General features: G+C 53.1%; 2 protein-coding genes across 10 annotated transcripts in view; both read left to right on the top strand.

Annotated features, from left to right (window-relative positions):
* The window catches only part of MYO1C (myosin IC), a 29,664-nt gene extending 23,194 nt beyond the window's left edge, over positions 1 to 6,470 (top strand). For 7 of the 8 annotated variants that reach the window (XM_054535987.2, XM_024235308.3, XM_063718375.1 and 4 more), the window contains exons 25-32: positions 354 to 437; positions 1,551 to 1,644; positions 1,739 to 1,794; positions 1,925 to 2,060; positions 2,139 to 2,209; positions 2,825 to 2,922; positions 3,063 to 3,162; positions 4,634 to 6,470. In XM_054535987.2, the coding sequence (XP_054391962.1) occupies positions 354 to 437; positions 1,551 to 1,644; positions 1,739 to 1,794; positions 1,925 to 2,060; positions 2,139 to 2,209; positions 2,825 to 2,922; positions 3,063 to 3,162; positions 4,634 to 4,660 (666 nt within the window). In that variant the 3' untranslated portion in view covers positions 4,661 to 6,470. Of the gene's footprint in view, positions 1 to 353; positions 438 to 1,550; positions 1,645 to 1,738; positions 1,795 to 1,924; positions 2,061 to 2,138; positions 2,210 to 2,824; positions 2,923 to 3,062; positions 4,587 to 4,633 lie in introns of those variants that run through there. The other variant, XM_063718372.1, reaches the window with a different exon arrangement.
* A 10,974-nt stretch (positions 6,471 to 17,444) lies between these two features.
* The window catches only part of CRK (CRK proto-oncogene, adaptor protein), a 35,410-nt gene continuing 29,316 nt past the window's right edge, over positions 17,445 to 23,538 (top strand). The window contains exon 1 of one of the 2 annotated variants that reach the window (XM_003778700.5): positions 17,445 to 17,850. In XM_003778700.5, the coding sequence (XP_003778748.1) occupies positions 17,610 to 17,850 (241 nt within the window). In that variant the 5' untranslated portion in view covers positions 17,445 to 17,609. The remainder of the gene's footprint in view (positions 17,851 to 23,538) is intronic. The other variant, XM_002826805.6, reaches the window with a different exon arrangement.

Below are 23,538 nucleotides of genomic sequence, written 5' to 3'. Positions count from 1 at the left end.
ACTGCAACCTCCGCCTCCCGGGTTCAAGCGATTCTCCTGCCTCAGCCTCCTGAGTAGCTGGGATTACAGGCGCCCGCCACTACGCCGGCTGATTTATTTGAGACGGTGTTTCACCCTGTTGGCCAGGCTGGTCTTGAACTCCTGACCTCAGGTGATCCACCCACCTTCGCCTCCCAAAGTGCTGGGATTCCAGGCGTGAGCCACCGCGCCCTGCCGAGTGAGGTCTCTTGACTGGAAGCGTCTCCAGATGGAGGGGGCGTTGCTTATCCAAAGGCTGGAGTAGCATATGTTCGATGTCTTCAGAGGGAAGGGCCCAGGGTGTCCAGGAGTTCTGACCTCACTCTTCCCCTCAGGCCTCAGAGCTTCTCCGGGAGTTGTGCATAAAGAACATGGTGTGGAAATACTGCCGGAGTATCAGTCCTGAGTGGAAGCAGCAGGTATGGAGAGCAGGGCTGGATGAGGATGAGGAAGTGGAGGCAGGGAGTCGCAAGTATTGCTCAAAGGGTGTCCGCCTGGAGGGGCATTTACCCCGGTCTACCGCAGTTACCGCGTTCTACCGTATTTACCCCGATCTACCGTATTTATCCCGGTCTACTCTTATTTACCCCAGTCTACCGTGTTTACCCCGCCTACTGTATTTACCCCATCTACCGTATTTACCCTAGTCTACTCTATTTACCTCAGTCTACTGTATTTACCCCGTCTATCGTATTGACCCCGGTTTACCGTATTTTGCCCTGCTTACCGTATTTACCTCGGTCTACCGTATTTACCGCGCCTACTGTATTTACCCTGGTCTACTCGGCTTACCCCGGTCTACTCTATTTACCCTGGTCTACCGTATTTACCCCGCCTACTTTATTTACCCCGGTCTACTCTATTTACTCCAGTCTACTCTATTTACCCCGGTCTACCGTATTTACCCCGGTCTACCGTATTTACCTCGGTCTACTGTATTTACCCCAGTCTACCGGTGACCTCAGTTGGATGCCAGGCCCTGCTGGGCCTTGTGTAGGAAGTGGACACTGGAGTACATTTGGGGTGGCCAGTAGGGTTCATATCGTGGGCCAACTGCCCTTGATTGGTAGAGACTGCTCAGAACCCTGTGTTGAAAAGTCTGCATCTTCACTCGGGTCGATTGGTGATGTCTGCCCTGATTACAGGCATTGGTTGATGTGTCGTGTTTTTGCCAACTCAGTATTGGATGATGCTAAAGGACCCACCCAGTAACCTTGAGTATTAGTGATCTGCTACTTACAAGACCCCAAGCTGGAGCTGAGTCTCAGGGCCACCAGGGCCTGATGGGGTGGGGAAACATTACCAAGGCCAGTTTCAAAACCCGGCAGTGCCTTTGTGACCCCGCAGGGGAGTGCTTGATGGCGGCGGAGGGTTGATGGGCGTGTGGGGGACACGGCTCAGCCTCCTGGTGCTGAGCCAGAGAGGGACCAGCAAGCAGGTGAGGGAGGCTGTCTCAGGTCCTAAGGCTGGCTCTGCCCCCCGAGATGGTGCTCCCCACCATGACACTCTCCTCACCCCCCTTGTCTCCTCAGTTGCATCAGAAGGCCGTGGCTAGTGAGATCTTCAAGGGCAAGAAGGATAATTACCCTCAGAGTGTACCCAGGCTCTTCATCAGCACTCGGCTTGGTGAGCCCCTGACTTTCCAGCACTCAGACCTTTCATCATCGTCCTGGTCCCCCGTTGCCTCCACTGACCTCCCTCCCTGCCATCTGAGTTGCAGGTACAGATGAGATCAGCCCCCGAGTGCTGCAGGCCCTGGGCTCTGAGCCCATTCAGGTAAGAGCCTGCCTGCAGCCCTGAGTCCAGCAGCACAGTGTTGCTGCCCAGGAGCTGGAGGCAGGTCAGGGCACGGGCAGAGCCTTGGGAGCTTCTCCCCGAGCCCTTTCAGCCTGGTCTCTGTCCCCAGTATGCGGTGCCTGTTGTGAAATATGACCGCAAGGGCTACAAGCCTCGCTCCCGGCAGCTGCTGCTCACACCCAATGCCGTGGTCATCGTGGAGGATGCCAAAGTCAAGCAGAGGATTGATTACGCCAACCTGACCGGTCAGCCAGGGTCCAGGGCTGCAGGGGGAGGGCCCCTGCTCTGACACTCGACCTCTGACCTTTGCCCTCTCCCCTCAGGAATCTCTGTCAGCAGCCTGAGCGACAGTCTTTTTGTGCTTCATGTACAGCGTGCGGACAATAAGCAAAAGGTGCCCTTTCGTGGATGGGGAGGAGTGGGGGGGAATAGGGGGTGGGGGGGATGGGGAGGTGGGGTGGATGGGGGAATAGGGGGTGTGGGGGGGATGGGTGGGGGTGGATGAGGAGGTGGGGTGGATGGGAGAATAGGGGGTGTGGGGGGGAATGGGGGGTTGGGGGGTGGATGAGGAGGTGGGGTGGATGGGGGAATAGGGGGTGTGGGGGGAATGGGGGGTGGGGGGTGGATGAGGTGGGGTGGATGGGGGAATAGGGGGTGTGGGGGGGAATGGGGGTGGGGGGTGGATGAGGAGGTGGGGTGGATGGGGGAATAGGGGGTGTGGGGGGAATGGGGGGTGGGGGGTGGATGAGGTGGGGTGGATGGGGGAATGGGGGTGGGGGGTGGATGAGGAGGTGGGGTGGATGGGGGAATAGGGGGTGTGGGGGGGATGGGTGGGGGTGGATGGGGGAATACGGGGTGTGGGGGTGGATGGGGAGGTGGGAGGGTGGATGGGGAGGTGGGGGTGTGGATGGGGGGTGGATTGGGGGGTTGGGAGGTGGATGGGGAGGTGGGGCGGGGGTTCCTCGAGTTCTGGGCAGGGCCTGACCCCTCCTCCTGCCTGGCCCCCCAGGGAGATGTGGTGCTGCAGAGTGACCACGTGATCGAGACGCTGACCAAGACAGCCCTCAGTGCCCACTGCGTGAACAACATCAACATCAACCAGGGCAGGTGAGGCGCGGGCGGCACCCGGGGGACAGGGCAGGGGGTGGCGAGGGGGCTGTGTGGGCACCCAGGGACAGGGCGGGGGTCCACCTTAGGGTTGGGGGTCTGTCTCCATGGAAAAACCCTCACCCACCCCGTTCCCCCAGCATCACGTTTGCAGGGGGCCCCGGCAGGGATGGCACCATTGACTTCACCCCCGGCTCGGAGCTGCTCATCACCAAGGCCAAGAACGGTCACCTGGCTGTGGTGAGTGGGGCCTGCTTTCCCACTCATGGCCTGGCTGCGATAGCCAAGCCTTCCTTGGCTGTGCTTGGCAGAGCCCGGGCACCTCACCATGGGCCTTCATCCAGAGGCCATCGTACCACCTCTTCCATGCCCTGGCCCACCCATGAGGGCCAGAGAGAGGGGCCGTTCGAGCCCCTCAGTGCAGAAAGTTGTAAAGGTGGCAGCACGGTGGCTCACGCCTGTAATCCAAGCACTTTGGGAGGCCGAGGCGGGTGGATCACCTGAGGCCAGGAGTTTGAAACCAGCCTGGCCAACATGGCAAAACCCATCTACTAAAAAAATACAAAAGGCCGGGTGCGGTGCCTCACACCTTTAATCCCAGCACTTTGGGAGGCCGAGGTGGGTGGATCACCTGAGATCAGGAGTTCGAGACCAGCCTGGCCAACATCGTGAAACCCCATCTTTACTAATACAAAATTTAGCCGGGCGTGGTGGTGCACGTCTGTAATACCAGCTACTAGTGGGGGCTGAGGCAGGAGAATTGCTTGAACCCAGGAAGTGGAGATTGCAGTAAGCTGAGATCATGCCACTGCACTCCAGGCCTGGGGAACAGAGTGAGATGCCGTCTCAAAAAAAAGGCCAGGCACAGTGGCTCATGCCTGTAATCCCAGCACTTTGGGAGGCCAAGGCGAGCGGATCACCTGAGGTCGGGAGTTCGAAACCAGCCTGACCAACATGGAGAAACCCCATCTCTACTAAAATACAAAATTAGCCGAGTGTGGTGGCCTGTAATCCCAGCTACTCGGGAGGCTGAGGCAGGAGAATTGCTTGAATCCGGGAGGTGGAGGTTGCGGTGAGCCGAGATTGCGCCATTGCACTCCAGCCTGGGCAACAAGAACAAAATTCCATTTCAGAATATATATACAAAAAAGTTAGCCTGATGTGGTGGCGTGTGCCTGTAGTCCCAGTTGCTCAGAAGCCTGAGATGGGAGGATCGCTTGAGCCCGGGAGGTTGAGGCTGCAATGAGACCCAAGATCTCACCACTGCACTCCAGCCTGGGTGACAAAATGAGACCCTGTCTCAAAAAAAAAAAAAAAAATGCAGCATGGCAATGCACCCCCAATACAGGCTGATTGGGGGTGCCAGAAGGGAGGACAGGCTCACTCTGGCCAGGGCGGTGGGCATTCCTATGGGGGTCAGCCCGAGTCTCCAGGATGGAGACCACTAGGCCCCCACCACTCCTGCCTGCATCGAACCCATGAATCTAAGCGCTGGGGCTGAGTGTGGTGGCTCACGCCTGTAATCCCAACTCTTAGGGAAGCAGAGATGGGAGGATAGCTTGAGCCCAGGAGTCCAAGACCAGCCTGGACAATATAGCGAGACCCCATTCTCCATAAAAAGGGAAAAAAAAGGGTGAAAAAAAAAAGTCTGAGTACCGGGGCCCCCTGTCTGCTCCCCTCACCACTTAGCCGTCTCTCTCCACCCCCACAGGTCGCCCCACGGCTGAATTCTCGGTGATAAAGGCGCCCACTGGACCCTCCCAACGCCCAATGCTTTGCTTCTCTCCTCCTCCCCCTCCCAGTTACCAAAGACTCGAACTTCCAGACAGGGACCCAGGGACACCCCGAAGCCCACCTGCAATCTGCCACCTCCTGCCCATCCCTCTCTTGAGGGAGCAGCAGGGGCCAGGAGCTACCCCAGGAGGGGCCAGGCCGGGCTACAGCAATAGGAAAGCCAGGGCCAGAGCGAGCCATGCCAGCCCTACTGCCGATGCCAAATATTTGAGAGAAGGGAACTTTTGCTGAGGTTTTCTCGATGCTTTATAGGAAACTATTTTTTAAAAAAAGCCATTTCCCACCCAAGGACACACTGGATGTGTTTTCCCTGACTCCAGCAGGGCAAGGAATGTAGCCGAGAGGTTGTGTGGGCTGGGCTCTGGTGCCCTCTTCCCTGGCCAGGACACCTCTCCTGATTCCCTTGGCACCTTGTCTGTCTGTCTGTCTACCTGTCTCCCTGCCTGCCCATCTGCACCTTTTGCAGCCCACTCTGACTTCCATCTGGGGGCTGAGACCACCTTTGCCTGCCCCCTTCTTTCTGCCTTAAGAATGTCCTTTTAGGCTGGGCACGGTGGCTCACACCTGTAACCCCAGCACTTTGGGAGGCCGAGGCGGGCAGATCACCTGAGGTCAGGATTTCGAGACCAACCTGACCTACATGGAGAAACTCCACCTCTAGTAAAAATATAAAATTAGCCGGGCATGGTGGTGCACACCTGTAATCCCAGCTACTCAGGAGGCTGAGGCAGGAGAATCGCTTGAATGCAGGAAGTGGAGGTTGCAGTGAGCCAAGATTACACCATTGCACTCCAGCCTGAGCAACAGAGTGAGACTCTGTCTTTAAAAAAAAAAAAAAAAGGGGGGGGCCAGGCACGGTGGCTCACGCCTGTAATGCCAGCACTTTGGGAGGCTGAGGCGGGCGGATCACGAGGTCAGGAGATTGAGACCATCCTGGCTAACACGGTGAAACCCCGTCACTACTAAAAATACAAAAAATTAGCCAGGCATGGTGGCGGGCGCCTGTAGTCCCAGCTACTCGGGAGGCTAAGGCAGGAGAATGGCGTGAACCCAGGAGGCGGAGCTTGCAGTGAGCTGAGATAGCACCAGTGCACTCCAGCCTGGGCGAAAGAGGGAGACTCCGTCTCAAAAAAAAAAAAAAGAATGCCCTTTTACTGTCCTCGTCATCCCAGTTTGAGGCCGTGCTGGAGTGGGGAAGGCTATCTTAGACGATAGAGGTTGGAAGACGCTGAGAGATCAGCCCAGCCCCTTGATGTTACAGAGCAGAAAACAGACGCCCAAACAGGAGAAGGCACTTGCCCACGGTCATACAGCAGGTTGCCACAAAACCAAGATGGCAGCCCTTCCTCAGCATGCCTCACTGCCGCTCCCAGAGACAGGGAGCCCCATAAAACCCGGGTCATGTCTTAAGAGCAGATCTGGCTCCTTGACCAGCAAATCAGCCCTGGGAGCTGCCAGGTGGGAGGACCGCCCTGCCTGAGTCCAGGCCTTGGGATGACAGACACTCAGACAGACACTCAGGCCCCACTCAAGGCCTTTTCTGGCCCCTGACCCCTCCCTGGCATGGGAGTGTGGGGAAGGGGTTGGCCTTGGGAGGAGTGGCAGGGGTATCACCTCTCTGCTGCTTCTCCCCGCCCCTACCGTCGAGGGCCTGGGGGCTGCCCAGCTGCCTCTATGCCCTTCTGGGGATCTCAGCCCACTGCTGACACCTGCAATCCAGAGAAACACTAAATAAAGCAATACATGTTTGCCAATGTGGTCTCCTTGTGAATATTAGAAACGAAGAGGGCCCCTGGGAGGCAACCAAGGGCCTTGTGTTGCAGGTTTTTCTTGAGACAGTCTCGTTCTTGTCACCCAGGCTGGAGTGCACTGGTGTGATCTCGGCTCACTGTAACCTCCACCTCCCAGGTTCAAGTGATTCTCCTGCCTCAACCTCCCAAGTAGCTGGGACTACATCATGCGCCACCACGCCTGGCTAATTTTTGTATTTTTACTAGAGATGGGGTTTCACCGTGTTGGCCAGGCTGGTCTCCAACTCCTGACCTTGGGTGATCCTCCTGCCTCGGCCTCCCAAAGTGCTGGGATGACAGGTGTGAGCCAACGTGCCCGGCCACCTCTCGTTCAAATTCTGTTGCAAGTGACAAACCCAGTCCAAACTGGCTTGGGCCAAAAAAAGGATATTTATGAGCATTAGCACCTTAGTCCCAGGGTTAGGCTACTTCCAGGTGCTCACACGCTGTCAGGAATGTGTCTGGAATCATCGCCTGGCTGAACCTTCCTCTACAGTGGCTTCTTTCCCAAGCATATTCTCACCTGGAGGTGGGGTGACAGCAACAGCCACCCACAGCTCCAGGCTTTCATTCTGTCCGTTCAGCATTGGAGGCAGAAAGAGGAAGTGCCTCTTTCCCAAAATGTGAAAGTCTCAGAACCGATTCTCAGTCCAGCACCTTGAATGAGGCATCCACCCTGACCCAATCACTGTAGCCAGGGAGAGGAGTAGATTCTGGTTGGTCAGGCCTGGATCGAGTGCCTGCCCCTGGAGACAGAGCTACGTGAACCACACCGGAAACCACAGGACCAAGAGTGGGAGGAGATGACTCCCCAAAACGAAATCAGTGTCGCCTCCACAAGAAAGAGAATGAGTGGGCCGGGCGCGGTGGCTCACGCCTGTAGTCCCAGCACTTGGGGAGGCTGAGGCGGGTGGATCACCCGAGGTCAGGAGTTCAAGACCAGCCTGGCCAACATGGTGAAAACCCATCTCTACTAAAAATACAAAAATTAGCCAGGCAGGGTGGCGCGTGCCTGTAATCCCAGCTACTCGGAAGGCTGGGCAGAATCCCTTGAACCCGGGAGGCAAAGGTTGCAGTGAGCCGAGATGATGCCACTGCCCTCCAGCCTGGGCGACAGAGCAAAAAAAAAAAAAAAAAAATGAGTGCTTCAAGCTGCAACCACGGAGCTCATCAGCAGATGGCTGTGAGTTTTTCCAAGAGGGCGGCGCGCTGTGGGTGGAGGGAACGGTGTATGTGGAGCTTAGAGGCAAGAATAGGTTTGGCCCTGGGTCGGCAGGGCCAGCTGCCCGAGGAGCTTAGATTTGTAACCTGGGGCGGAGATTCTCAAACAATGAGATACCACACAACGTGATATTTTGGGCTTGACACGATCCTGTACGCACACCTACATTTTGATGCCTCTCTCCATGATTAATTTTCCCGAGGAAAAATGAAACCGCAATTATTCGTCCACTTGATCAGCAGTGACGGTAGCTCCAAGAAGCTGATAGACAAGATAGGTATTGAGTTAAGTGCAATTACACGCTTTATAACTGTGTCGACATTCCTTTCTCTAGCAAACCAGAACGCACGCGAGAATGACATCGCAGACGTTACCCAGGTGTCCGCCTTTTTTTTTTTGTGACAGAGTCTGTCGCCCAGGCTGGAGTGCAATGGCACGATCTCAAAGTGGTCATCCCAAAGTGGTGGGATGACAGGCGTGAGCCACCGTGCCCAGCCTACTCTGACCTTTCGAGAGGTAACCAGGACTGGTTTGTGCCCTCAGCTCACATCCTGAGGGAAGTCCAGTGACCTCCAGGAAATATCTGCCAATTGTGGGAAAAGCTAATCCTGGCTCTAGACAAGAGCTTCCGCCAGTTCTCCATTCATCCTTCCTTCATTGAACCTGGCGCTTTGGGAGGCCAAGGTGGGTGGATCATTTGAGGTCAGGAGTTCGAGACCAACCTGGCCTCCTGAGGCAGAAGAATTGCTTGAACCCGGTAGGTGGAGGTGGCAGTGAGCTGAGATGGCACCACTGTACTCCAGCCTGGGCAACAGATTTTTTGTTTGTTTGTTTGTGTGTTTTGAGAGGAGTCTCACTCCGTCGCCCAGGCTGGAGTGCAGTGGCGCAATCTCGGCTCACTGCAACCTCCGCCTCCTAGGTTCAAGCAATTCTGCCTCAGCCTCCTGAGTAGCTGTGACTACAGGTGCGTGCCACCACGCCAAGCTAATTTTTGTATTTTTAGTAGAGACAGAGTTTCACCATATTGGCCAGGCTGGTCTCAAACTCCTGACCTCATGATCCGCCCACCTCAGCCTCCCAAAGTGCTGGGATTCCAGGCATGAGCCACCACGCCCGGCCCATTCAACCAGTATATATTGAAGGAATGCTTGCCATGTGCCAGGATCTCGGTGAGGCTCTTGGGATATAGCAGGAACAAGAAAAAGACCCAAATCCCTGCTCTCATGGAGTTTACACTCTAGCAAAGAATAGAGACAATACGTAAGGAAAATATGTAATATATTAGAAAGAGATAAGTGCTAGGAAAATAAGCAAAGCAGACAAGGGGAGAGGGAGTGTTGGTGTGTAGTTTGCAGTCAGGCAAGGCCTCACAGAGGAGATGACATCGGAGCGGGGACCTGAACGAGGAGAGGAAGTGACTGCTGGGATCTGGAGCAAGAGTGGTCAAGGCAGAGGGAACAGCAAGGCAAATCCCTCGAGGAACGTGGAGTCTCCTGAGAGGAAAGGGAAGAAGGCTGGGGGCTGAGAAGAGTGGCAGAGGAAATGGGTACCTTCTCCTTGATTCTGCAAAAAGGCCTTTGTGTGAGCAGCTTCCCTAAAAGATTGGAGCGATGAGAGGAGTTTGCACGCAGCAAAGCAAATAACCCATTCTCGATGGTCCTAGAATCACATTGCCAGTGGGGACATCTCACTGACCTTTCCTGGAAGGCGCAGCGTCCTGCCTGTGCTCCTTGCTCCGTCTCTACCCGACTCTCCTTGGAGTTCCCCTCACACGGTGCCCCAGAGTTTTCCTATATTTCTTTATTTAGAGATGGAGTTTCACTCTTCTCACCCAGGCTGGAGTGCAGTGGCTCGATTTCGGCTCACTGCAACCTCCGCCTCCCGGGTTCCAGCAAGTCTCCTACCTCAGCCTCTTAAGTAGCTGGGATTGCAGGCGCCCGCCACCACACCTGGCTAATTTTTTGTGTTTTTAGTAGAGACGGGGTTTCACCATGTTGGCCAGGCTGGTCTCCAACTCCTGACCTCAGGTGACCCACTCGCCTCAGCCTCCTAAAGTGCTGGGATGACAGGCGTGAGCCGCTGCGCTCGGCCACCTTTGCACGTTTCAAGACTGGTCTCTGTCTCTGCAGAACTACAGGCTACCCATTGCGGGCACGGGGGCTTCCCTTTTTCATCATCCGTCCCTTGGACATCTCCCTGTCCCCTTTCTACCCTCCCTGTCTCCATAAGTGGATGAGAACAGGGCAGGAATGCATTTTCCCACTACCATACATTGTATCTGCACACACCCACCTTTTCTCTCTTTCTCTCTCACACACCTTTTGGAAGGTGATACTGTCAGTTTTCTCTTTAAATAGCCATTTTTGCCATCTTGATACAAATAATTGCCTTTTTTAGGCCGGGTGCAGTGGCTCACGCCTGTAATCCCAGCACTTTGGGAGGCTGAGGTGGGTGGATCATTTGAGGTCAGGAGTTCGGCACCAACCTGGCCTCCTGAGGCAGGAGAATCATTTGAACCCAGGAGGCGGAGGTTGCAGTGAGCCGAGATCACACCACTGCATTCCAGCCTGGGCAACAGAGCGAGACTCCCGTCAAAAAACAAACAAAAAAACAAATAATTGTCTTTTTTTTTGTCCATGAGCCTTTGTAAATATATATGACATCCGTAGAAAAAGAATCCCAGGATTTTCCTCTTATGTGTTTTCATCTTGCTGCTTCACAGTCCATGCTGCCAACTGAGTACAATGAAACCAAACCGGTGGGATGGAAGCAGATTATCTTCCATTTTTCTTTTTTTTTTTTTTTTTGAGACAGAGTCTCGTTCTGTTGTCCAGGCTAGAGTGCAGTGGCGTGATCTCAGCTCACTGCAAATTCTGCCTCTTGGGTTCAAGCAATTCTCCTGCCTCAGCCTCCCGTGTAGCTGGGATTACAGGCGCCCGCCACCACACCCAGCTAATTTTTGTATTTTTTTAGTAGAAATGGGGTTTCACCATGTTGGCCAGGTTGGTCTCGAACTCCTGACCTCAGGTGATCCTCCCACCTCCGCCTCCCAAAGTGCTGGGATTACAGGCATGAGCCACCATGTCTGGCCTTATCTTCCATTTTTCTAGATCTCTGAGTTGCACATCAAACCTGGGGCTGATCCCTCCACGCTCAGTGAGCCTGCCTCTGAGGTTCATAACAATTTTCCCAGCTCTATGATCATCAGTGATTTCAAATTCGTCAATGTAACCCCGCTTCATCATCACAGTGAGAAACTGGATGAGGACTTTAGAGCACGACCCAGTAAGAACCTGGCGTTTTGGGCGCGGTGGCTTATGCCTGTCATCCCAGCACTTTGGGAGGCCAAGGCGGGTGGATCACCTGAGGTCAGGAGTTGGAGATGAGCCTGGCCAACATGATGAAACCTTGTTTCTACTAAAAATACAAAAATCAGCCAGGCATGGTGACACACATCTGTAATCCCAGCTACTTGGGAGGCTGAGGCAGGAGAATTATTTGAACTCGGGAGATGGAACTTGCAGTGAGCTGAGATTGCGCCACTGCACTCCATCCTGGGAGACAGAGCAGGACTCTGTCTCAAAAGAAAAAAAAAGAACCTGGCGTCTGCCTCTCTTTTCGGCACTGTTGATGCTGTTGCCAGTATCAGCCAGGATATTCATATGCACCATTGTGGTGGCGTGGAAAGATGGCGGAAAGACTGATAGAAATAATTTTCTTTTTTTTTTTTTTGAGACGGAGTCTCGCTCAGTTGCCCAGGCTGGAGTGCAGTGACGCGATCTCGGCTCACTGCATCCTCTGCCTCCTGGGTTCACTCCATTCTCCTGCCTCAGCCTCCCGAGTAGCTGGGATTACAGGCGCCCGCCACCACGCCCGGCTAATTTTTTTGTATTTTTAGTAGAGACGGGGTTTCACCGTGTTAGCCAGAGATGGTCGCGATCCCCTGACCTCCTGATCTGCCCGCCTCGGCCTCCCAAAGTGCTGGGATTACAGGCGTGAGCCATTGTGTCCGGCTAGAAATAATTTTCTTTCTGCCTGCTTTATTTTTTTTTAAGGAAAAGTAGGAATAAGTAGCCCAACTTCAGAGCGAGCCATTTACACGGTACCCAACCTTGTGCCGTGTCACGACCCTATGATGCGGCTCTGGAGGCTTCAGGGGACGGAACCAGGCAGGCAAGCAGGTTGTCGAGCTCCAGTTTCTTCCCCATTGCTGAAAGAAGGAAGGCCTTTCTTTAGTCAGGAGAGCTGGGAGTGGAGGATTTGGGTAGATTTTTCTGTTGGAATGAGCAGCCTTCCATTCTCTCCCCCTTTCAGCTGTCTTCAGAGCCTCCTTTCAGGACCCTCCCTTCTCTCCTGTCCCCCGCCCCAAATACACACCAGAAACCTCTCCTGAGCAAGGAGGCCACTTTCTTTGTAGGACGGGTCTCAGGCTTATCAGAGGGCGAAAGCCACCATCGTGGCTGCAAATCCTTATGTTTGAAGGGGATGGAGGAGGATGAGAAAAGAAAGGAGAGAGGACTGGGCTTGCTCACTCATTGTCCTGAGGGTCACTCCCGTTCCTACTCTGTTGGCATCTGAATTTGTGGATTCTCCTCTGTCTACAAGGAGGGAAGCACACTTGAGTGGCGGCTGATGGCTGGGTCTTCCCTTCTTATCTCTGTTTTCCATCTTAGTTATGATTTCTTCCTCCTTCTCCTTCTTGTTTTTCTTCTTGAGATGGAGTCTTGCTCTGTCGCCCAGGCTGGAGGGCAATGGCATGTTCTCGGCTCACCACAACCTCCGCCTCCTGGGTTCAAGCAATTCTCCTGCCTCAGCCTCCCTAGTAGCTGGGACTACAGGCGCCCACTACCACTTCTGGCTAATTTTTGTATTTTTGGTAAACATGGGGTTTCACCCATTTGGCCAGGCTGGTCTCGAACTCCTGACCTCAAGTGATTCACCCGCCTTTGCCTCCCAAAGTGCTGGGATTACAGGCGTGAGCCACCATACCCAGCCTATTCTTCTTAAAAAAATTCTTTTTTGGCCGGGTGCGGTGGCTCACGCCTGTAATCCCAGCACTTTGAGAGGCCGAGGCAGGCGGATCACCTGAGGTCGGGAGTTTGAGATCAGCCTGACCAACATGGAGAAACCCGGTCTCTACTAAAAATACAAAAAATTATCTGGGCATGGTGGTACATGCCTGTAATTCCAGCTACTTGGGAGGCTGAGGCAGGAGAATCACTTGAACCTGGGAGACGGAAGTTGCGGTGAGCCGAGATGGTGCCATTGCACTCCAGCCTGGGCAACAGGAGTGAAACTCTGTGTCAATAAAAAAAAAAAAAAAAAAAAAAAAAATTTCTTTTTCTTGTAATTTCCATGTGCCCTAGGGAGGGATCTCAGAGGGATTGCTTTGGAACAGGCAGTCTCTGGGTAAGGTCCAGAGCTCACAGACCAGCCAGAATTCACACTGGGATGGCTGCTTCTGCTGGCTCACAGTGCCAGGCTGTGACTAAGCCAGGGTCACGATGAGTCACCTACAGCAGGAAAGGTGCTCTTGTCCCTCCTAGCCCCCCACCCCCCACTTCCCCTGAGCAGGCCCAAGGGTGTGTAAGGTGAGTCCAGAAGGGCTGTGTTATTCATTAGACCATAATCCACAGCTTACTGCTTTTTTAAAAATGTAGATTTCTGCCACCCATTCCTCCCAATTCCTATCTCAGAAAATTGAGGGTAGAGCAGAGTGACCATAGCTATCTCTCATTCCAGGATTTGAACCCTAGCTCCTCACTCTGCAACCGTGTATCTCTGGACACGTTACTTAAACTCTCTGAGCTTCAGTTTTCTTTTTTGTAAGATGGGGATACTTGTCAAATAAGGTTGTTGAGAGGATTAAATAAGATGATCCATACAAAGGCAGTCAGCACTGTGCCTGGCAGACGGTCATCTCTGAGTAAACGTTAGCGGTCCTGAACGCTCATGGAGTACCTCGTAGACTAGCCGCTTGGCCTGGCAGACGGTCATCTCTGAGTCAATGTCAGCGGTCCTGAATACTTATGGAGCACCTCATAGACTAGCTGCTTGGCCTTTGAGGACATACACAGAACTGCAAATGAAAAATTACAGTAAAATGGGTAAGAGCTGTCATGGGAATAATTTGGACGTACTGCTGTTGATGAAGAGAGGGAGTGATGGGATGGTTAAGAAAGAAGACATTTGGGCCGGGTGCGGTGGCTCACGCCTGTCATCCCAGCACTTTGGAAGGCCAAGGCGGGCAGATCACAAAGTCAGGAGATTGAGACCATCCTGGCTAACACAGTGAAACCCTGTCTCTACTAAAAAAAAAAAAAAAAATACAAAATAATTATCCAGGCGTGGTGGCGGGCGCCTGTAGTCCCAGCTACTCGGGAGGCTGAGGCAGGAGAATGGTGTGGACCCGGGAGGCAGAGCTTGCAGTGAGCCAGGATCACGCCACTGCACTCCAGCCTGGGCGACAGAGCGAGACTCCGACTCAAAAACAACAACAACAAAAAAGAAAGTAAGAAAAAGAAAAAAAGAAAGGGAAGACATTTGAATTTGAGACTCCAAAGTGGGTAGAAGAGCATTCCAGGAAAAAGAAACACAGCGTTCACATAGGAGCAGTTAAATGAGACTGTGGACTGGCACAGTGGCACATCTATAATCCCAGCTACTGAGGAGGCTGAGGAAGGAGGACCCCTGGAGCCCAGGAATTAGAGTCCAACCTGGGCACCATAAGAAGACCTCATCTCTTTTTTTTTTTTGAGACAGAGTCTCACTCTATCACCCAGGCTGGAGCGCAGTGGCACAATCTTGGCTCACTGCAAGCTCCGCCTCCTGGGTTCACGCCATTCTCCTGCCTCAGCCTCCTGAGTAGCTGGGACTACAGGCGCCTACCACCATGCCCAGCTAATTTTTTTTTGTATTTTTAGTAGAGACGGGGTTTCATTGTGTTAGCCAGGATGGCGTCGATCTCCTGACCTCGTGATCCACCCGCCTCAGCCTCCCAAAGTGCTGGGATTACTGGCGTGAGCCACCGCGCCCAGCCGACCTCATCTCTTAAAAAAAAAAAATGATGATTATTATTATTATTTTAGAGATGTGGTCTCGCTCTGTCACCTGGGCTGAAGTGCTGTGGCATGATCATAGCTCAATGCAGCCTCGAACTCCTGGGCTCAAGTGATCCATCCGCCTCAGGTTCCTGAGTAGCTGGGACTATAGCTGGATGTGCCACCATGCCCGGCTATAAAGAAAAACAATTTTTTTTTGAGACGGAGTCTTGCTCTGTCACCCAGGCTGGAGTGCAATGGCGCGATCTCACCTCACTGCAACCTCTGCCTCCCGGGTTCAAGTGATTCTCCTGTCTCAGCCTCTCGAGTAGCTGGGACTTCAGGCACCCGCCACCACACCCGGCTAATTTTTTGTATTTTCAGTAGAGATGAGGTTTTGCCATGTTGGCCAGGCTGGTCTCGAATTCCTGACCTCTTGGCCTCCCAAAGTGCTGGGATTACAGGCATGAGCCACCATGCCCGGCCAGAAAAAAATTTTAATTAAAAAAAAATGAGCCCGGCCAATATGGTGAAACCCCGTCTCTACTAAAAATACAAACATTAGCCGGGTGTGGTGGCGGGTGCCTGTAGTCCCAGCTACTCGGGAGGCTGAGGCAGGGAGAATCGCTTGAACCTGGGAGGCGGAGATTGCAGTGAGCCGAGATCGCGCCACTGCACTCCAGCCTGGGTGACAGAGCAAGAATCCATCTAAAAAAAAAAAAAAAAAGACCGTGTCCCAATTTTATGTTCTATGCTCTGAGCTAAACTGGGAGTTTGAACACCTGAAGACTGTTAAAAGTTTTACACAAGGTAGCAACACATTCAGATTTGTATACATATATATTTTTTTGAGACAGGATCTCCCTCTGTCACCCAGGCTGGAATGCAGTGGCGCAATCTCGGCTCACTGCAACCTCCGCCTCCTGGGTTCAAGCGATTCTCCTGCCTCATCCTTCTGAGTAGCTGGGATTACAGGCACCTGCTAACACGCCTGGCTAATTTTTGTATTTTTAGTAGACACGGAGTTTCACCATATTGGTCAGCCTGGTCTCGAACTCCCGACCTCAGGTGATCTGACTGCCTCAGCTTCCCAAAGTGTTGGGATTACAGGCGTGAGCCACAACGCCCGGCCAGATCTGTATTTTAGAAAACAGTGGGAGCTGTTCACAGTGCAATTAGGGGACGCACAGTGCGGCCAGACGAAAGAGCACCAGCAAGCAAGACACTCATAGGAACACAGTCCAGAGGCGATCATGACGGCAGTGAGAGTAGGAGATGCCCCTGGCTACAATTTAGTGTTTAGAATTATCTGGGCAGGTGACCCCAAAGCCTCAAAAGAGAAGAGAACTCTGTACTTCACGTGGCTTGGCACACTCTGCTCCCTTTGCTTTGAATGTCCTTCCCCGCCGGGCGCAGTGGCTCACGCCTGTAATCCCAGCACTTTGGGAGGCCGAGGTGAGCAGATCACAAGGTCAGGAGATCAAGACCATCTTGGCTAACACGGTGAAACCCCTTCTCTACAAAAATACAAAAAGTTAATCAGGCGTGGTGGCGGGTGCCTGTAGTCCCAGCAACTCGGGAGGCTGAGGCAGGAGAATGGTGTGAACCCGGGAGGCGGAGCTTGCAGTGAGCCGAGATCGCGCCACTGCACTCCAGCCTGGGCGACAGAGTAAGACTCTGTCTCAAAAAAAAAAGAATGTCCTTCCCCATTTGTCATTCAGCAGTCAACACATGCTGCCTCCTCTGGGAAACCCTCCTGGATTACTCCACAGACTGGATGTGGGGGCTCTGCTCTGTGTTCATGTCCGTTTCCCATAATAGCATTTGTCAGCATTTGTCATCCTTTTGTCATCCAGTTTCCTGGTTCCTCTCACTGGTCTGTGAGTTCGAGGAATGCAGGGCCCAGCCTTGATCACCTTTGCACCCGCAGTGCAAGTGGAGTGTCAACAACAATGTCCTAGGTGAATCAATGAAAATGAGAACGTCAGCTGGCCTGTAGAGAAGCTGGAGGAACGAGCAGAAACGGACCGACGTGGCCGGGCGCGATGTTTCTCGCCTGTAATCCCAGCACTTTGGGAGGCCGAGGCGGGTGGATCACCTGAGGTCAGGAGTTCGAGACCAGCCTGGCCAACATGGTGAAACCCCGTCTCTACTAAAAATACAAAAATCAGCCGGGTGCGGTGGCTCACGCCTGTAGTCCCAGCTACTCGGGAGGCTGAGGCAGGAGAATCGCTTGAGCCTGGGAGGCAGAGGTTGCAGTGAGCCGAGATCGCGCCACTGCACTCCAGCCTGGGCGACAGAACAAGACTCCGTCTCAAAAAGAAAAAGAAAAAAGAAACAGACTGATATCGCAGGAAGCCTGGCCGAGAACTCAGGCCCCAGGGCCACACGCATCTTCTCTGCTCCAATTCTGTCTGGGAGTCGCTGCCTAGAAGTCCCTGGTCGTCCAGGAACCGCAGCCCAGAGAAGCATCGCTCTGTCCGCGGCACAGGCGCACTTCTCTGCGGAGGCCGCGAGGCCCCGCCCCTCGGGCCCTAGACCCCGCCTCCCATCCTCCGCAGCTCGGGGCCGGGCAGGGCGGCACCGCCCATGAAGCCGCATGCGCAATGCGCGCGCGAGGCGCCTTGCCCTTCTCCCAATGGCGGGCCGCGGGCCCCTTCCCGGCAGCCTCCCTCGGGCAGGGAGCGCGTCATTTCCGGTGGGGAAGGCCCGCGGCTGCCGCCGCCATTTCGGGCGCTGCTGTGAAGCTGAAACCGGAGCCGGTCCGCTGGGCGGCGGGCGCCGGGGGCCGGAGGGGCGCGCGCGGCGGCGGCACCCCAGCGTTTAGGCGCGGAGGCAGCCATGGCGGGCAACTTCGACTCGGAGGAGCGGAGTAGCTGGTACTGGGGGCGGTTGAGTCGGCAGGAGGCGGTGGCGCTGCTGCAGGGCCAGCGGCACGGGGTGTTCCTGGTGCGGGACTCGAGCACCAGCCCCGGGGACTATGTGCTCAGCGTCTCAGAGAACTCGCGCGTCTCCCACTACATCATCAACAGCAGCGGCCCGCGCCCGCCGGTGCCACCGTCGCCCGCCCAGCCTCCGCCCGGTGAGGGACTGACGGGACGGCGGGCCCTGGGCGGGGTGAGGGCCGCGGAACTCCCAGCCTGGCTGGCTGATCCTCGAGAGCGGACCCTCGGGGGTCGTGGGCAGAGGGCTGGGTGACCGTGGCAGGGGCCCTCCGGCTGCTCGGGCTCTCTCCCACCCGGGGAGCAGGAGTGTGGGGGAGGAGGAGCCGCGGACCGAGGCCCCGGGGTGTGCCTGGGGCGGGCAGCCCCGGGGAAGGGGAACTGCTTCGGCCCCAGGGTGGGGCTGGCTCCGGGGCCAGGCGCAAGGGTAGGGCAGGGCAAGGCGACGTGGGGACAAAGAGCTGAGGGAGATGTTGGCACTGCGGGGGCATCACTTGGCAGCGGCGCCCAGAATGAATCCGATAATCCTACAAGTGGCTTTTAGGCTGGAAACGTTTCCTGCCGTGTTGGAGAGCCGGGTTTGGCCGTGCTCCCCTGGTGGCCTTTGGTAGGAAGTCACCACATACTGGCCGGGAGGGATGGAGACACCCTCAGGAAACCGGTCAGTTTTTTCCTTTCTTGGGCATTTTTCCAAAATCTTTGTACCGTCCTTTTCCCCCGTGGAGGACGAAGGTGGTGAACTAAGTGATAGAATAGTGGTAGAAGAAAGCCTTCAGTGACCAGCCCAACCCAGTTTAAGGCGATGCCTGGCTGTGTGCAAGAGATCTAAGCGTCCAGAAGACTGTCCGCCGTTAGAGGGTTCTGGTTTTCAAAGTGTTGAGTGGAGGAAAGACATTTTATTCCAGAAAATAAACCAGAAGTGAGGCAATGGAAACAGACCCTTCCCTGGAAGTGACTGGAACTTCATTTTCCTTGGACTTAAACATTGTCAGTGTGTACTTCAGGGCGTGACCTTGCTCAGTAAGATGGGGCTGCGGGCTATGTCTTCCTGGATATTGGGAACAGACTCTACGCCAAGAACCTAAATTACCTGCGCTGGGTTTTCCTTGCCAGGGGTCCCTGAGATTGACTGTCTTACCGATGCCGTTGGAGTTGATTTGAGAGTGTTTTAAGGGAATAGATAGATACCCTTAGTACTGGAGATTTGTGAGGTACAAAGTAATTCTGGGGTTCTCATTGTATGTGAACCTGTGTAACAGCATCAGGAGTCCTCGTGCCTTCACACTGTTGCCAAGTCGAAGCAGTTTCTTCTTGGCCAGCTGAGACTGGGTTCAGACTAGTCTCATATGAATCAGGAAGCTCTTGAGCCATCCTTTGTAGACTTGCCCTTGTAGGATAGTTCTAATTTATATTTACTCGCTCCGGCCAGGAATAGAGAATTGGATAGGCAGTCTCTTTGTTGTTAACACATAACAATTTTTATTTTACTTTTTTCTAAGACAGAGTCTCGCTCTGTCACCCACGCTGGAGCTCAGTGGCGCAATCTCGGCTCACGGCGATTCTCCTGTCTCAGCCTCCCAAGTAGCTGGGATTACAGGCACCCGCTACCATAACCAGCTAATGTTGTATTTTTAGTAGAGACGAGGTGTCACCAGGTTGGCCAGGCTGGTCTTGAACTCCTGACCTCAGGTGATCCACCAGCCTCGGCCTCCCAAAGTGCTGGGATTACAGGCATGAGCCACCGCGCCTGGTCAACACATACCAATTTTTTTTTAATTTTTCTTATTTATTTCTTATTTATTTATCTATTTTGAGACGGAGTCTCTCTCTCTCTGTCGCCCAGGCTGGAGTGCAGTGGCCCGATCTTGGCTCACTGCAACCTCCGCCTTTTGGGTTCAAGTGATTCTGCCTCAGCCTCCCAAGTAGCTGGGATTGCTGGTGCGCATCACCACCACGCCCAGCTAATTTTTTGTGTTTTTAGTAGAGATGGGGTTTTACCAGGTTGGCCAGGTTGGTCTTGAACTCCTGATCTCAGGTGATCCACTCGCCTTGGCCTCCCAAAGTGCTGGGATTACAGGCGTGGGCCACCGCACCCAGCTTTGTTTGTTTGAGGCGGAGTTTCGCTTTTGTTGCCCAGGCTGGAGTGCAATGGTGCGATCTCAGCTCGCTGCAATCTCTACCTCCCCGGGTTCAAAGGATTCTCCTGCCTCAGCCTCCCTAGTAGCTGGGATTACAGGCACACGCCACCACGCCTGGCTAGTTTTTGTATTTTTGGTAGAGTTGGGGTTTCGCCAAGTTGACCAGGCTGGTCTTGAACTCCTGACCTCAGGTGATCTGCCCACCGCAGACTCCCAAAGTGCTGGGATTACAGGCGTGAGCCACCACACCCACTCCAACACATAACCATTTTTTAAAAATGAGTATGGGGTCTATAAGCTCACAAATTATCCTAGATCTTTCTCATTGTGGCCAATTTAATAGTATTATGAGATGGGAATATTGATGTACCTGTGTTGGCCCTGAACTAGATATATTCTACTTTGATGCCACCTGCATGGTATCTGGGGTTTTGCATTATATGTAGTCATATGATGGCAAACTGTCCTTGAAACTCACTTTTTAGCCTTTTGTTTGTGTTTGTTGGTTGCCACAGTTGAAAATGGCAGCAGGCAGGTTTGTTAGCTTGATATTTTTTCACATCTTAGCATAACAATTTTATGTCTCAACACTTACCTTGATAATGGAGCACCACCTTTTCAAAACAGATAAGAACTCAATTCTTTGGCTAAGGAAAGAAGGTGAAGATTGCCAAAGTTTATGGATGGGGTGTGGAAAATTCACGAATATTGTGATAATTCTTTCTGCCATGTTGTACCCCATTTTCTACAATTCAGTTGCTGTCTTTTTCTCTCTTCTGAGACAGAGCCTCTGTCACCCAAGCTGGAGTGCGGTGGCATGAACACAGCTCACTGCAGCCTTGACCTCCTGGGCTCAAGCCATCCTCCCACTTTAGTCTCCTGAGTAGCTGGGACTCCAGGTGTATCCACCATGCCTGGTTAACTGTTGAAAATTTTTTTGTACAGATGAGGGGTCTCACGGTATTGTCCAGGCTGGTCTCAAATTCCTGATCTCAATAGACCTCCCGCTTCAGGCTCCCAAAGTGCTGGAATTACAGGTGTGAGCCACTGTGCCTGGCCAGTTGCTGTCTTTTTTTTTTTTTTTGAGACAGTTTTTACTTTTGTCTCCCACGCTGGAGTGCAATGGTGCGATATTGGCTCACTGCAACCTCTGCCTTCTAGGTTCAAGCAATTCTCCTGCCTCAGCCTCCTGAGTAGCTGGAATTACAGGCGCCCACCACCATGCTCAGCTAATTTTTGTATTTTTTTAGTAGAGATGGGGTTTCACCATGTTGGCCAGGCTGGTCTCGAACTGCTGAACTCTGATGATCCACCCGCCTCGGCCTCCCAAAGTGCTGGGATTACAGATGTGAGCCACCAGCGCCTGGCCTGTCTGTATAACCTCAGAATTACTTTGTACCTCACAAATCTCAAGTACTAAGTACTGAATCTTTGTTCTCCCTCTCACCAAGTCCTTTTGAAGTCACACAGAGAAATTTCTTGAATTTTAGGGAGGCGTATACAATATTAATAACTAATGTTTATTGACTGGTTATTCTGTGCCAGGTACTTTGAGTACTTTATGTACCTTATTTCACTTACTGTCTAGGACAATCTAGTGAGATAAGTAATATGATCTCCATTTATTAAAATATTCCCATTTTATACAGGAGGAAACACTCATAGATTCAGTAACTTGCTTAAGGTCACACAACTAATAAATGACTTTCAGAAGTTGAACCTAGGCATTCTGACCTGAGAGCTGACCCTTTTACACTACGCTCTGTCAAAGCCAGCGTTCTTTTGGCATCTCAGCAGTGCACATAGAGGTCCGCATCCTCAATACTTTGCCTCTGCCCTGGAGTCTAAGACTTGGTGTTTTTTGTTTTGTTTTTTTTGGACGGAGTTTCGCTCGTGTCCCCCAGGCTGCTACAGTGCAGTGGTGCAATCTTGGCTCACTGAAACCTCTGCTTCCCAGATTCAAGTGATTCTCCTGCCTCAGCCTCCCGAGCAGCTAGGATTACAGGCATGTGCCACCGTGCCCAGCTAATTTTTTTTTTGTATTTTTAGTAGACACGGGGTTTCACCATGTTGGCCAGGCTGGTCTCGAACTCCTGACCTCAGGTGATCCGCCCACCTCGGCCTTCTGTTTTTTTTTTTTTTTTCCCCACTGTGTTGCCCAAACTGGAGTGCAGTGGCTGTTGTCAGGCACGGTCATAGTGCACTACAGCCCTTAACTTTGGGGCAGGCAGCCCTTCTGACTCAGGCTCTGAGTAGCTGGGACTACAAGCACATACAGCCGCATCCAGCCCAGTTTTTTTAAAGACCAGAATTAAAGAATGGCAAGAAGAGGCCAGGCGCAGTGGCTCATGCCTATAATTCCAGCACTTTGAGAGGCCAAGGAGGGTGGATCACTTGAGGTCAAGAGTTCGAGACCAGCCTGGCCAACATGGTGAAACCCCGTTTCTACTAAAAAATACAAAAATTAGCTGGGCGTGGTGGCGGGCGCCTGTAATCCTAGTTGCTGGAGAGGCTGAGGCACGAGAATCACTTGAACCCCAGAGGCGGAGGTTGCAGTGAGCTGAAATCGTGCCACTGGCTTTATCATTCAGATAATACACATCTGCTATCTAAAGTCAATGATGAAGAAGCTTTTTAAAATTGTTATTACTTTTTTTTTTTTTTTTTTTGAGACAGTGTCTTGCTCTGTCACCAAGGCTGGAGTATAGTGGCGTGACCTCGGCTCACTGCAAGCTCCGCCTCCTGGGTTCATGCCATTCTCCTACCTCAGCCTCCTAAGTAGCTGGGACTACAGGCGCCCGCCACCACGCCCGGCTAATTTTTTGTGTTTTTACTGGAGACGGGGTTTCACCGTGTTAGCCAGGATGGTCTCGATCTCCTGACCTTGTGATCTGCCTGCCTCGGCCTCCCAAAGTGCTGGGATTACAGGCGTGAGCCACCGCACCTGGCCTATTTGTTTTGTTTTGTTTTGAGAGGGAGTTTCGCTCTTGTTGCCTTGTCTGGAGTGCAGCGGCATGATCTCAGCTCACTGTACCCTCCACCTCCTGGGTTCAAGCAATTCTCCTGCCTCAGCCTCCCAAATAGCTGGGATTACAGGCATGCGCCACCATCCCAGCCAATTTTTTTGCATTTTTAGTACAGACGGGGTTTTGCCATGTTGGCCAGGCTGGTCTTTAACTCCTGGCCTCAAGTGATCCGCTCGCCTCGGCTTCCCAAAGTGCTGGGATAACAGGCGTGAGCCATCACGTCTTCCTACAGAGTGTATTTTGTGTACACAGTACATAGGTGAAAATTATACGGAATGGCTTAGGTGTCGTTTTTATCTTTTTTTTTTTTTTTGAGACAGAATCTCACTCTGTCACCCACGCTGGAGTGCAGTGGCGCGATCTCGGCTCACTGCAAGCTCCTCCTGCCGGGTTCACGTCATTCTCCTGCCTCAGCCTCCCAAGTAGCTGGGACTACAGGCGCCCACCACCACGCCCCGGCTAATTTTTTTTGTATTTTTAGTAGAGACGGGGTTTCATCGTGTTAGCCAGGATGGTCTCTTATCTCCTGACGTCATGATTCGCCCGCCTCGGCCTCCCAAAGTGCTGGGATTACAGGCGTGAGCTACTGCACCTGGCTTTATTTATTTATTTATTTATTTATTTATTTATTTTGAGATGGAGTCTGGCTCTGTTACCCAGGCTG

The sequence above is a fragment of the Pongo abelii genome, chromosome 19 (genome assembly GCF_028885655.2).
Source record: "Pongo abelii isolate AG06213 chromosome 19, NHGRI_mPonAbe1-v2.0_pri, whole genome shotgun sequence".
Lineage (NCBI taxonomy): Eukaryota > Metazoa > Chordata > Mammalia > Primates > Hominidae > Pongo > Pongo abelii.
The sequence above is the reverse complement of the archived record's forward strand: the minus strand, read 5'-3'. Positions and strand labels throughout refer to the sequence as shown.